Source organism: Amblyomma maculatum, chromosome 2, assembly GCF_055883805.1.
Source record: "Amblyomma maculatum isolate TAMU_Amacu chromosome 2, ASM5588380v1, whole genome shotgun sequence".
Lineage (NCBI taxonomy): Eukaryota > Metazoa > Arthropoda > Arachnida > Ixodida > Ixodidae > Amblyomma > Amblyomma maculatum.
The window spans coordinates 220,262,822-220,277,588 of record NC_139345.1 but is presented as its reverse complement, the minus strand read 5'-3'; the positions used below and the strand labels follow the sequence as shown (position 1 = coordinate 220,277,588).

The following is a 14,767-nucleotide window of genomic DNA, read 5'->3' as shown; positions in this document are numbered from 1 at the left end:
GCCGAGCTATCTTTCTCCTTTAGCACACGCTACACATGCGCCAAGCCAGCTCAGCCCGTTTTCAGACAGGCATCGGACGCTTTCTTCAGCGTGTTGCGAACCCTCTGCGACCCTCTGCGCGCAGCGGCTGACGTGGCTATGGCTCCTGCGGACGCTAAAAAGCGGCAGCTCTTTTTTTTTTTTTTTTCTTTTTTTGCCAGTCATCCTTTCTTATCGTTGTGCTGTTCGGACGTTAGAAAGTGGCAGGTCTTTTTTTTCTTTTTTTTTGGCGGGAGTCGTTTATTCTTGCATGTATGAATCAACGAAAGCACGTGGTCAGCTGCTGCGATCATGACGTCCGCCTCGAGCGCAGCGTGATAAATCAAACCAGGCATGTGCAAATCAAGCCATCACGGGCACTCTGCCAAGTTCGCTCCCCGCCACCGCAGGAGCTATCAAAAGATAAATGCGCCCCGACGTTATCGCTGCGCAGCATCTTGGCACGCTGCCAAGAAATCAGCTGTGGATGAGACGACCGAAATGGAGTGATACGCGCCATCGACATGCAAGCGAAAACGCTCGCGATTTCTGCCACGGCAACATAGAAACCTTGTTTTGAGCTGCCGCTTTGGCTCGAGCAGCGAGAGGGACGCAGTTCCAACAAGTTTGAAATTTTTCGCTCGTCGCTGAGATCGCTCAATCGCTTGCATGTGAGCGAGCTGGCCTTAACGCTTTTTTTCTTTTTAAAATTCTCCGTGCAAAAGTGCAGGGTGAGTTCATTATGCGAGTGAGTTGATTACGCGACAAATACGGTATCATTTTTTCGCATCGTAAGTGCCGTCACAAGCCAATTTCTGTATATCGAATTATCGATATATCGAACTTTTTTGCGATCCCCTTCGAGTTCGATATATACAGGTTCGACTGTATTACAAATAAAAAGAGTGTTAGGTTATTTAGTTACAACTTTGGAAAAAAGAAACTAAAAAAAGTTGATACCTTCAAATATTTTAGGAGTAACAATTACACATAACCTCCAGTGGCATAAACATAATATTAACGTGTGCTCAACAGCTTATCAAAAACTTTACTTTCTGAGAAAGAAATTATAATATGCAACAAAAGATGTCAAATTGATCACCTACAAAACGTTCATACTCCCATCCTTGGAGTACGCCTTTGTTGTATGGGAACCCACAAAAAAGTTTTGAAGGATAACCTGGGACGTAATTAAAGAATGGCCGCTCGTTTTATTCTGTCACGATACAGCAGAATGGACTCAGTGACGGAAATACTAAACACGTGTGAACTTGAGTTACTTGAAATTCGAAGGCAAAAATCCAGATGAAAGTTTTTATTTCAGATACTCCAAGGGCATTTAAAGTTGAGAAAAGATAGATATATTCACTCCCCGGGAAAACAGAGCACCAGAACAAATCATATTATAGCAATCAAGCCGTATAACACACGTGTTGATGTTTTTCGCAACTCTTTTTTTCCCTGCTGTTATACAATCTTGAAATGCTTTGCCAGCTGATGTTGTTGAGCAAACGGATGAACAAAAATTAGAACGATCTATTGATATTTTGCGTTGAGTGCGTTCAACTTAATGTTTATTAATTTGTTATGTACTGTATTGTCTACCCTCCCTGTATCGACCCTCAAGCAAGGGTTAACAGGATCAAAAACAAAAGAAAGGGAGATCTCAGTGTCAGTGGTGAATGGCTGGGTCAGTTCAAAAAGTACCTAGGGCACAGTCTTCGAGACCATTTCATTGAAAGTTCTTTAGTGAGTGGAGACATTAGCACCGACTGGAAACGGGGGTGGCTGCAGGAGATCTTGAGCTGCTATTAGCCGTGAGACAACTTCAGTGTTGAGTAGGCCTTTTCATAAGACATTTCCATCGAAGACCCTCTCCTACAAAGGCGAAGCCTACGCAGATGAAAAATGCAGTACTGTACTTTTGCAGCCTTGCACATGCAAGCTTACCTTCCATTGAAGAATGTGAAGCGGAGATTAGGTGTGACTAATGGGCTGGCACAATTTAAGTACAATTGAACTTGATGAAATTTCTGACAAAGGGACCCTTATTTAAAATCCCCCTCAAGTTCTGTTTGAGAGGAGTCCATTGCATGAGACTCTGCTGCCATGGCCATGACGGGATAATTGTCTGTCCTGCTAATTAGGGTCCCCCAGTAAGATTTCAGAGAGCTGCTATCCGTGGGCTACACTGCAGGCTAGCTTGGAAACACATTCACACATGCGTAGCAGCGCCATCAGGTGGGCGCGACCAGAGCCCCCTAATGGTAAGGAGGAGGGTCACCTTTTGCATTGCTGCTGTTTTGGCTTGCTCCCCGTCCTCCTCCCTCGCTGCTGCCTGCACAATGGGAGGAGAAGGACACACTCAGCTCACAAAGACAGCACAGCCTGCTTACATACACAGCTCAAAGTCATTAAATCAGCAGCATAAACAAAAGTGTCCCCCAATTAGTTACAAATGTGCACCAGTAAAAAAAAACTCTAGTACTTTTGCGAGTTTCAACAACAACTCTTTCAACATCAGTCCTAGAAGGTACCTAGGATGTTGACAAGTTTTTTCCAAGATTATCCCACCACAACAAGGCCACTGTGACCCAAGTAGAATAAGTGTGATACGAAATCAGCTATGAGGGATGGAAAATAGGCAGAATAAGGTCAAGCAGACCACACTTTAATGAAAGCTGTAAAGTACAACTAAACCTCTAGCTCAGCAGAGTAAGCAAATTTCTGCTAGAAGCTCGAGGAAAATGTGCACAGTTGTGCTGCTTTCCCAAAATGAGATCATTCCTGAGGACTTCTATGTATGTCTCACAAGTGGACATCTGCCGCCAACGCCCACTTCATCAAGCAATTAAAATGGCAGGAGAAAAGAGATCCCTATTTTCTTAGTCCAAGTAAATCAATTACTTCAGTTTTCAGTAATCTTCCACATTCTCTAGTGTGAAGATGCTTACAGAGAGCACAAAGCACATCAAAAGTTTCATCACATGAAAAAAAAACTTTGCGTTATCCTCCTCCGCAATTGTGCTAGCAGTCCAGATACTCATCAGTGTAGACAATTAGTATTTTCTAATACCTTGCGCTTTTTCGGTTTCATTTAATTGAATCAAATAGCCCATTAATGCTATACGTTGTTGCCAGAGAGAAGAAGGAAACTGTCTGGTAATCCCAGCCAAGTAATGGGCTGAAAGAGGCAGAACTATTCTGCAAGTATACAAACAAAAATATATATTTTTTTAGCATAAGCCGCACACATAAATCGCATGTGCCAGTTGGTTTCAAAGCCAGTGATGCTCGGTGTGTAGGCATGCCCTTGCTTCAGTGCTAATTACTTTTGTTTACGAATACCATATTTGTCTATATACTACAGCTGAGAGAAATCCACAGATGCTGATTGCGTGTTTTATTGTTTTATCACGGTCAGCAATGTGTTTTAGTGTACCGCATCTTTAGACTCGTGTCGCTTCGCTGCGACGAGAATCTATCACACTCTGGCTGGAGGGAAAGCAAAACAGTACTTACTAGTCGAGGCAGATGCAGCTAACTATATGCCATATATCGAGTGCAACTACATGCGTTCAAGGCTTGCATACACAGATGATGGTTGGCTGCAGAAATCTCATTGCAGATGCATGCGTCATTCGTGAGCTTCAATAAAAGTGGAGCCCCACCATGAACTAGATTCGTCCCTCCATCTCATGAACTGTACATTGTACAAACTGCAGAGCGTGTAAGCCATGGCTGAATGAGATAAGGATGCCGGGCAGGGGCAAGACACCACATGAACTGTTAGAAGCTTTTCATATTTTAGAAGAGGGGGCAAGAGGGTGTTAGCGACACGTTGGGAAAGTTTTTGACCGCAGCAATCGAGAATCTTGAATGCGTTCAGTAAATCACTGGTTGGTTTGACGTCGTTTCTGTTATTGCAGATGTCTTTTCTTTCCTGTATATTTGCTGATGTGGCTGAAAATAAAACAAATTAGAGTTAGTGCCTGTGCTGTTTTCGTTAAAGGCCTCGTTCACCAAAAATGCAGCACTGGTGTTCGGTGAGCCCCGGCATTGCGAGCGCTGGGGCTGAAATTGTGAACAGTATGTGTTTTGTGTCCAGAACTTCTAAGAAACCAAAGAATAAGAACTCGTGGATTTCTAGGGAGACATTAAGATTGCGTAGGCGGCTAAAAAGGCTTAAAAAGAAAAAGGCTTCCGCCAATGAATCTATAATTTCTGATTTGTTCTCTAAAATTAAGAGTGAGGTAGCTACAGACAAAAAATGCTATTACGGAGAATTCCTACCCAACTTTATTAAGGTATCCCCAGAAAAATTCTGGAGGGCTATTTCACCTAAATGCTTAGATTGCAATACCTCTGACATTGATAGCGAACAGGTAACTGATTCAGAAAAAATAGCCAATGCTTTTAATGACCATTTTAAACCTATTTTTACGGAAGATAATGGCATCCTACCCTCTTTTGATGTCTCGTTGTCATATATGCAAGACCTTACAATTTCAGAATTTCAGTTTCAGTTACAATTTCGTAGGGTCACGAAGAGCCGGACACGACTGAACTGAACTGAACAATTTCAGAACAGGGTATTTTCAATATGTTTTTAAAACTAAATGTAAAAAACGTCTCAGGGCCCCAACAACATTCCAATTGCAAATGGATTTCCAAGTAGTATTTGCATGTTTTATTTACTAAATCATTACGTAACGGTGAACTAACAAATGACTGGGTTACGGTCCGAATCAAACCGTTACATAAAAAGGAAAGAGAGACCGCATTAGCAATTACCGCCCGATATCACTGACATCAGCAACCTGCAAATTACTCGAGCACATTATATATTGTTAAGGAAAAGTACACAGCGGTAAATGCTAGTTCACTGTTAGACGCACACACCACCAGAACAAACCCAGCTTAGCCTGAGCGTCGTCTTCTTCATTACCCCACATCAGCACGTCGTTGTCGTCTTGATACTGCGCTCCATAACAGTATTCCCCGCGCTCGAGAAGCACCGTACCGGCGCCCTACAGAGGACAACTTGAATGATACGGTTTCAGACGGGCAACATGTACGAGATCTGGATGAGGGGTTGTGGAAAGATACTTGGGCTGTAGAGGGGCAATCTCATAAGTCACATCGGTGACTTGCCACAAGACGCAGTAAGGACCCACGTAACGAGGCAGGAATTTTTCGCACATCCCCACACGGCGGGCCGGAAGCCAAAGAAGTACGAGGGAACCAGGAGGATATTGGACGTCACAGTGATGAAGGTCATAACGACGCTTTTGAGACCGCTGAGACGCACCAAGCCGCTCTCGAGCAATGTGGCGGGCGGCATCAGCGCGGGCGATGGCATCCAAAGCGTAACTGCTTGACAGTGATCATGGGCCACTTGGTGGCTTACGTGGCTATTCCCATCACACGGCGACCACCAGGTCACGGGCCAATTGGTGGCATATTTGATTATGCCCCAAAGTCACATGGTGACTACCAGGTCACGTGACTTTGACGTCAGCTCATGTGACCTTGCCCTTGACAGTGGTCACGGACCACTTGGTGGCCTATGTGACTATGCCCCAAAGTCACATAGTGACCACTAGGCTTAACACAAAAATTTGACCTTTAAGTCTACCATAAGGTGAAAACCGTGCATACCTGATCGCACGAACTACCTCGCAAAGTGAAACTTTCGCTTCAAAAGTTGAGCCACTTGAATCTACAATAGTGATGCAAGCTTTTATGCAATACTACTTTACAGTTCGTGAAAAAAAAAAAAAAAAACGCTGTGTAATAAGTTAAAAATACAAATGAAAAATATTTGCTTTGAAATTATTGAAGAGAAGCCATTTGTACACCCCTATTTGCAATGCTCCATAAGATAACAGGCATTTAGAAAAACAATGGTCTTTCTTTTTTGCTAAATGCTGGCCAAAAAACAGTGAGAGAAGTATTAGTATGCAAAATAAAGCCCGCTATAAAGCGAACTGACGCCTTCATTGGCATAGCATACACATTATGCCAGCAAACAAAATTTTTCAGCTCTGTTGGTATACAATGCTGTGTTTTGTTGAAAACATTTGCCTTCAGCCTGAAATAAGTGTGCTGATATCCAATATTATGCTCGGAAGTGTTCTGTTTCCCACGATAAATCTGACAAGGTCACCTGGCGATGCTGGCCAAGTGCCAGGCAGCGCTGCAGCCGTCCCAGCCGGGCCTCTGCCAACTGTAGCTCAGCCTCCTTCTCAGACACCTGGGCATCCAGCAGGGGGTCCTCAGAGGTCTGCAGACACACGTTCCCAGTTGTGTGGCGTAAAAGTGTGCCACATTCACAAGCCAGTGTGCCATCATCACCGTCATGATGCACGTTGTCCTATACTATTCAGCGATGCCTGCAATGCGACAGAGTCGCTCATGCACACTGTGACTCCAGGAGTGAGGCAATATTTAGAACCAGTGGCTATAAGAAAAATACAAATTACCTGCTTGAAAGTCCCACTTTGCATACAACATAAATTTGGCCAGCACGAAACCTGAAGTCACCTCATCATCATCATTATCAACCTGACTATACCCACCGCAGGGCGAAGGCCTCTCCCATATTTCTCCAATTAACACGGTTCTGTGCTAGCTGCATCCACTTGACCCCAGTGAACTTCTTAACCTCATCCGCCCACATAACTTTCTGCCGCCTCCTGCTAGGCTTTCCTTCTTTTGGAATTCAGTCTGTTACCCAAAGCGACCATCGGTTATCCTCTCTTCGCACTACATGTCCTGCCCATGCCCATTCATTCTTTTTGATTCCCACTAGAATGTTGGTAACTTATTTCTCTGACCCACTCTGCACGCTTCCTATCTCTTAATGTTACCCCCACCATTTTTCGTTCTATAGCCCTCTGCGTTGTCCTCAACTTAAGTAGAACCCTCTTGGTTAGCCTCCACGTTTCAGCCCCATAGGTGAGTACAGGTAAGATGCAGCTGTTCTATACTGGTTCGCAGTCACCTGGTTGACAGCTATTTCCTTGTTTTGAATTATGAACCAACTATAGACCAACAAAGTCTACTCGTTCCAAAGTGACTTCAAAGAAGACAGTTGGGTTAGTTGGTATGCTTGAGCATAGCCTCCTGTATATTATACATGCCCGGTCAACCATTCAAGATTTTTACCTAAAAGCTCGGGTTGTTGGCACCGCTTTGCGTGACACACCAAAAACAGGTTGCACATTGTGAGCAGCAAAGGGCCTTCGAGAAGATTCACAAACGCCTCCAAACTACGGCCGTACTTGGCCACTTCGACAAGGCGGCCGACACAGAATTGCATGCCGATGCCAGTAACGTTGGCCTCTGTGCAGTTCTTGTTCAGTGGCAAGATGGCGTTGAGCGGGTGATTGCTTACACCAGCCACACCCTGTCTCGTTCCGAAGCGAATTAATCTACTAGAAAAAAGGAGTGCCTAGCAATTGTGTGAACGGTAACAAAATTTTGGCCGTGTTTGTATGGTATGGTCAGCCGTTTAGAGTGGTAAGCGACCACCACTCACTCTGTTGGTTAGCGAACCTTAAAGACCGTTCAGGCCGGTTAGCCCGCTGGAGTCTCCACTTACAGCAGTTCGACGTCACCATTGTGCACAAGTCCAGCAAGAAACACTGATGCTCACTGTCTATCCCGAAAGCCTATCCCGTGTTCTTCAATTGAAACAGATGACTCTGTTTTTCTTGGCGCTCTCACAACGTCAGATCTCGCTCAACAGCAGCGAGACGACACTCTGCGGCCCCTCATCGAATATCTAGAGAGAACTGCCTCATCACCGCCTCGCCTTTCAACGAGTGGCCTGTCGTCGCTCTGCTTGCGTGACGGCGTCCTCTACAAGAAAAACTACGCTTCCACAGACATTCAGTATCTGCTGATGGTCCCAACGCCGCTCCGTACCGATGTTTCTTCTTCTGCCAAAGTAGTGGTGAGAAGCTTCTGCACCACTACTTTGGCCCGTACGAAGTACTGCGTAAACTCAGCGATGTCACCTATGAAGTGCAAGTAACTGTTCGCTCCTCCCGATGGCAAGCACAATCAGAAGTTGTACACGTCACCAGGATGAAGCCCTTCCACTCCCGCTAGGTTAAGCTACATGTGTCTTTTTTGTCTTTTTGCATCGTGTGGTTGCTTTATGTTAGCGCGACATACTTGCCGACTACGGTCCTGCTCGACCTCGCCACTTGGCATTGGGACGATGCCTTTTCCACCAGGAGGGGCAAAGCCACAATGTTACCACTGGCGCCGCCATGTGGTGAGCTCGGGAGACAGGCATGCGCTCGTCTTCTTCACTCGTGGTGCTCGCTCACCAGTCGGTTATCCAGCTGTGCCTTTTTTTGCCAGTGCTTTTGCGTAGGTGTAAGTAAACCTGCCTACCCAGTTACACTGGCTTCTGTGACAATATTGCTACGAAGACGACGAAGCGGGCAGTGGCGCGAGGCGGAGTGCTCGCGCTAGGCCCGCTGGCCATTAGACCATATTTCATCGTCATGTCATCACGTCGTTCTGTTTCTGTTGTGTCGTCGTGTTAGATTGCTTGTCATGCCATCACGTAACATTCTGGTGGAGGTACGGGCCATCCCCATCCTTGCATTTGACCGTCGACGCCAACTGTACACCGGGACCGTCAGCCGAAAGCCTGTGGAGATCGCCGCCCAGCTCTGCCCGAATCAATAGTAGAGTACCTTTTTCGAAAACCTGCTTGATCTTTTGCTTGGTTGCAGTCTAAAGTTGTCCTGATCCTATTAGCGATTACCTTAGTAAATACCTTATACGTAACAGACAGTAAGCTGATTGGTCTGTAATTTTTCAAGTCCTTAGCATCCCCCTTCTTATGAATGAAGATAATATTTGCGTTCTTCCATGGTTGCAGTGCTGTCAATGACACCAGGCATTGCGTATACAGGGTGGCCAGTTTTTCTAGCATGATATCCCCTCCATCCTTCAACACATCTATAGTTACCTGATCCTCTCCAGCTGATTTCCCCCTTTTCATTGTTTCTAATGCTTTCTTGACCTCATCCTTTCTCACTGGTGGAACATCTGACTGTTAGTTTGTAATGCTTTCTTAACTTCGTTCTTCGTCAATGGTGGAACATCTGTCTGCATTTCCCTACTGCCAATCTCATTACCATCGTGACTACTTTGGCTGCTGTAGAGATTAGTATAGAACTCATCGGCTACTTTGACTATCTTGTCCATATTCGTGATGACATTGCCCACCTTGTCCCTTACCGCATACATTTTTTTGCCTACGCCCAATTTCTTCATTAAAAAAACAGCGCAAACAAACGGGGACGACAGGAAGAAACAACAGGAACAGGCGCTGACTCTCAACTAAAATTTAATCGCAGAAAACACAATTATATAAGGTACAGAAAACAATAAAACACCAAAACCAGACCGCACGTGTTACTATGTGATGTCCAGATATGCAACTTCGCAGTCACGCAGGAGCAGGGAAGGTTTGCTGACACACAATCTTTCTTTCTACCAGTTGACCAGGGAAATCATCGAGGCGTATAATATGGCCAAGAAAGAAAGATTGTGTGTCAGCAAACCTTCCCTGCTCCTGCGTGACTGCGAAGTTGCATATCTGGACATCACATAGTAACACGTGCGGTCTGGTTTTGGTGTTTTATTGTTTTCTGTACCTTATATAATTGTGTTTTCTGCGATTAAATTTTAGTTGAGAGTCAGCGCCTGTTCCTGTTGTTTCTTCCTGTCGTCCCCGTTTGTTTGCGCTGTTTTTTTAATGATGTATCACCAACTCGCCCGCTTAACTATCCTGCCCAATTTCTTCTTCATCGCTTTAAGGCTTCCCCCGTTTTTTACAGCATGCTTAATTTTCTCCTTGTTATAGTTCCTAATATCAGCCACTTTGCACTTATTGATTAGCTTTGATATCTCTGCCAATTCTGTCTGGTCTGCTGGATTCGAAGCTTTCATACTTTGGTACTCCTTAATCAAATCTTTCGTCTCCTTACACAGCTTACTGGTATCCTCTTTAACTACCCTACCACCTACTTCTACAGTGCACTCAGTAATGATACCTCTGAAATTACTGTTCATTGCTTCTAGGCTAATGTCGTTAACCTCGGTTATAGCTGAATACCTATTCTGTAGCAAGATCCTCAACTCTTCTGCCCTCCCCCTCACTCCTAATTCGTTGATAGATTCCTTTCTTACTAATCTGTTTTGTTCCCTCTTCAGATTTAGACTTATTCAAGACATTACCATCACTGCATCGCGCTTTCCCGATTACCTCTACATCCTGCATAATTGCAAGGTCAGAACACAGTATAAACTAAATTGTTAGTCTCCTCGATAGGACTTTTCCATGCCCATTTCCGGTTCTTCCGTTTGCTGAAGAGAGTGTTTATAATTCTTAAGTTGTTGTGCTCTGCAAACTCAACTTGCGACTCCCCCCTGCTATTCCTAGAACCAATGCCATAGTCACCCACTGCCTCCAATGTGGACGTCTGCCCAAAGTCTCAGTCAGACTTTCACCCGAAGCGGGACAATCTGACCCGCGTTCATGCGAAATGTTTACCGCAAACAAGAGTCACCAAGACCAGCTACGTCGTAAAGCTTATGAGCACCATCCCTCTTTTTGCGCTTTAAAATCAATACCCACGCTATCACTGTGTTTGTAGTGCAACATGGTGGCGCTTTGCACGCCCAATCACGCAATTGTTGAGAGGTGAGCAGAAAAGGCCTTCGGCGGCACACTTATGTACAGAAAAACGTGCTGGACTAATTGGAAATAATTTAAATCTTTATTGACTTCGACACGACTGTAACATATCGCTGAAATAGCGAGAGCACTTTGTTTGTAGGTCAAACCACGACTATTATAAGTAGCATTAGTTTTTGGTGCGACTACCTCCCCGCATGCAGTCCCCTCTCGAGCTCCCTTAGATACTGTAGTGGAGAGCTCTGCTTAACTGGACCTCCACCACAGCAGATGAAATTACACATCTCGTTTGTGGCATTATCTATTACTGCTTTTGAATGTAAACATAAGAAGCTAGTGTGGCAACCCCGGCTGCTCAGAAGTACCTTCTTGCGTTTTCATGTCCTATCACCCAACACTACATGTTTACCCCTATTTTTAGTGATGCCTGTGCACGTAGCTTGTACATATCGCAAGTTGCGTTTGGTATGAAACAGCTGTAAGGCATTCAGTGATTGTTTGACCTCCTCAACTTTCATGCTAAAGTTTGCGTTTCAAACGCACGTTCCTTTTTTTTTTTTATGGCTGGCATCACAGCATTTTTGCCTCATCTGTGACAGGTGAAAAGCCTCATATGAAAATTTTGTGCTATGCAATTACCTAACTTGCATTACCCAGGTTGAAATTAAATGCTGGAAAACCACCAAAACTAAATATGCACTTGTTACTCCTTAGATGTTCCTCCTGTAGACCATCTGAAAGCTGTTGAAATATTGTGGGCACGTATGCTGGGTGCTTCGGGTCATTTTACTCGCCATCATTAACGAAATTCTGGCTGCAGGCTGATGTCTGTTGGCTCCCACGAACTCTCATTTTTACAAAATTTTAAAGCAGTGCAAACGTGCGTCGAGCAAGCTTCAGGAGCTATTAATTACGAAATGAGTCCCGTGAATGAAGTGTCAGAACTGACAGATAACTTTCTAGCCAAAAGCTTCCCATTTAGACACAAAGTTAAAGTGAAGCTAAGTAAAAGTCCTAGTCGGGAGACAGAGTTAGCCCCTCACCATCGCAAATTTGTTACACGTGTGGCAACGTTCAAACTTCATGCCCGTTAGAAACAGCATTACTTGCGCAAATAAAAGAGCTGAAGCATACCCGTTCAGCAAGTGCACGAACCGAAAGATATTCTAGAACTGAAAACTGACGAGCCAGCTGTGCAAAATCTAAAATGAGTTGCAAGCACACTCTAGCAACGCTTCACGGCTCGCGCATTGTCTGTGCAAATACAGATATGTACAAAGAGTTCCTAAACAATTGAATTTCATGCGTGAAACGTGGTGCGATTCATGCTGCGATTCATGTTGCCACTAAAAATAATTAGAATTACCGTTGGTACCTCTCAGATGTCCTTGGCGTCAAGCATCTGTGAACAGTCGGAAATAATGTAGGTAGGTACGACAGGCTCTTCTGGTCATTTGATATTCCGCCATTCACAAACTGCTGGCTGTAGATTCTGTTTTTTGCAGGCTCCCAGAGGATATTATCATTAATAAACTCACAAGAAAGCAAATATGTGTCAACAGAAATCGACAAGATGTGTTAGGAAGGAATCCAGGCAAATATATCCTTCCAATTACAAAGGGGGGCTAACGCAAGGGGACATTCAGTATGTGTTACAATCATGACCCATTTTATGTGTCATAATCAAACAATCACAACACTGTTAAACATGCACGAATGTGCCGACCTCATGCCAGCCAGAGACAGAAATATCTGTGAAAATAAAAAACCTGCACCACGCCATTCCGAAAATACACGCAGCGAACGACGCTCCGCAGCTAGGAGAGAAATTGCGGGAGCTGTGCCAAATCTCGACCAAGTAGCGTGCGTACAGTCACAACACTTCCCAGCTCGCCAGCAGTTAAACACACAGGCACATGCATAAAGAGCTGAGACACGATCCAAAGCCACGCATGAGACATGATCCAATCCGTGCTGCATTCACTTTGAAACAAACAAAAAAATTGTCATGCACATGACGCGGTCTCTGTTGTGGTAAGAAGCGTGCAACTGTTTTTCGCATAGAACTAAAGAAAAAAAAGCAGCTAAAACGAACTGGTGCTGCTTGTGGGGGTACACATAATGGGGCAATTAATACAGCAGCACCATAAAAGCAATGTAGTAAATAATTACAAAAGCAACAATGCGTGGGTAGAACTTTTTTTCTCCGCCCGGAGACAATCCAATGTTCCACTTCCATGGAACTTTTATAGCTGTTAGAGCACCCCATAACACAAGTTTTTTCTAGACATGACCCAAGTTTCAGTTGAAGCATAAGAAACGAACGATGACAATTATTGTGCATCAAAACCTCTGACTGCATAAAAATTCAATGAGAAAGGCCGCCGGGAAGCCCCGCCTACGTTTTGTGATGCTGTCACCAGGCGGCGCAACCTCCACGATGCGCGGGGCATATACAGTGTTCTGCAACTTTATCGAGCCTCCGTTTGAAAAATTCTCCAGCCTCAACCGGAGGCTCATTTGCGCTGAAACTGCGCAGTATGCTTGCGTGTTGTTGTCCCCTTCTTTATGAGGTAAGTTTGACCATGGTGCTTACTTGGTTTGGCCGTGCATGATGAGAAAACAGAACTGTCTGTTTGAAGAGCAAAACACGCAAACGTAAATTTTCCCCCGAAGGGCAGCAGTAGTGCCATCTAGCAACATTGCAGGAACGTGCCATGCTTGCCTCGGCGCTTTTGAACCACAGCGCTTTCCTCCAACAATGCCAAATGGCGCCATAGCTGTCTTTTGCTAGAAACTCTGCGCTGGCGTTTTTTGCTCCTCAGTCTCGTCGCAGATAACTCTGGTTTCTCATCATGTGCGGCCAAACCAAGTAAGCACCATGATCCACCTTACCTCGTAAAGAAGGGGACAACAACTCTCAAGCTTTGTGCGCAGTTTCAGCCCAAATGAGCCTCCGGTTGAGGTGGGAGAATTTTTCACGGGGGTTCGATAAAGTTGCAGAACACTGTACAACTCTGCCGGAACGTTAAACGTAAATGCATGTTTTGCTGGATTCGATACTGGGTGTGAACCCAGGTACTCCGGAACAGTAGTCGGGAATCTTAACCACTGCACCGCCAAGGTTACCTATCAGACGTTTTGGAAAAGGAAGGCAGAGTATATTAAGGGGGCAACATGAACTGGAGGGCTAGTTGGCCTGACATCTTCAAGTGGTGCAGCGCAACGGCACGAAGCCTAGACAAGAGAATGGGACAGACACAGCGCTGAACTGGCAACATAAGCTTATTCAGGGTGCCAATGCTATATATATACCCTGGCGCCGCAGAAATAACATGAAATGGAAACATGGGACAGCACAGTCAATGCGTATCACTCTGGCATGCAGATATATATATATTTTTTTTCATCATCATATCAGAGAAAGAGCTCAACTATCTGCTATCCTATAATTGCCGAACTTGATAAGGTGCGGCATGCGGAATCGCAAACCTTGTCGAAATAAATTTACTTCTGAGTTGCAGGGGCAATTATCTCAGCGGGAAACGGTGATTTCACACCAAAAACCAGCCATAACTCATTTTATTGACTTGCTGTTAGCCTTGGTAATTCATGTGCAAAAAACATATTTTTGCCGATTTCTCAAAATTGAATTTTAGACACAGTCACCGTTTTAGAGCAGGGATATCTCCGCTTTTAACTCTCTTCAAAATTATCCTAGAAGGCTCATGCGCATTATTGCTGTTCGTTGATGATTTGAGACCATTTAAGGATCGAAATCTTCTCAACATCGAATGTTTACTAACCATAACAAAAAAACAGTTTTCCATATTACTATATGTAAAACTACCTGCATTAGGTAAAAAGTTTGCAGTTTTGCAATGAGCACGAGAAAATGCACAAATGGTGCAAATCTGGCACAAATCTGCCCATAAATAAAAACAAAATCTTTTTTTTTATGTTTTCTCAAAACACCCATTCTTGACTTCTTGCTCATTTGCGGAAATGGTATCTCTGCCT

The 14,767-nt window shown here is 44.4% G+C and overlaps 1 protein-coding gene across 8 annotated transcripts in view; it reads right to left on the bottom strand.

The window, feature by feature from the left end:
- The window catches only part of LOC146201321 (uncharacterized), a 464,239-nt gene that overhangs the window by 67,369 nt on the left and 382,103 nt on the right, over window positions 1-14,767 (bottom strand). For 6 of the 8 annotated variants that reach the window (XR_014705310.1, XR_014705311.1, XM_084595762.1 and 3 more), the window contains 2 exons: window positions 6,188-6,304; window positions 2,303-2,356 (listed from right to left, as the gene is read on the bottom strand). Coding sequence is in view for 6 of the 8 variants with exons in the window: in XM_084595762.1 (XP_084451888.1) it covers window positions 2,303-2,356; window positions 6,188-6,304 (171 nt within the window). In the remaining 2 variants the exon portion in view is untranslated. The remainder of the gene's footprint in view (window positions 1-2,302; window positions 2,357-6,187; window positions 6,305-14,767) is intronic. The other 2 variants (XM_084595764.1, XM_084595767.1) reach the window with 2 other exon arrangements.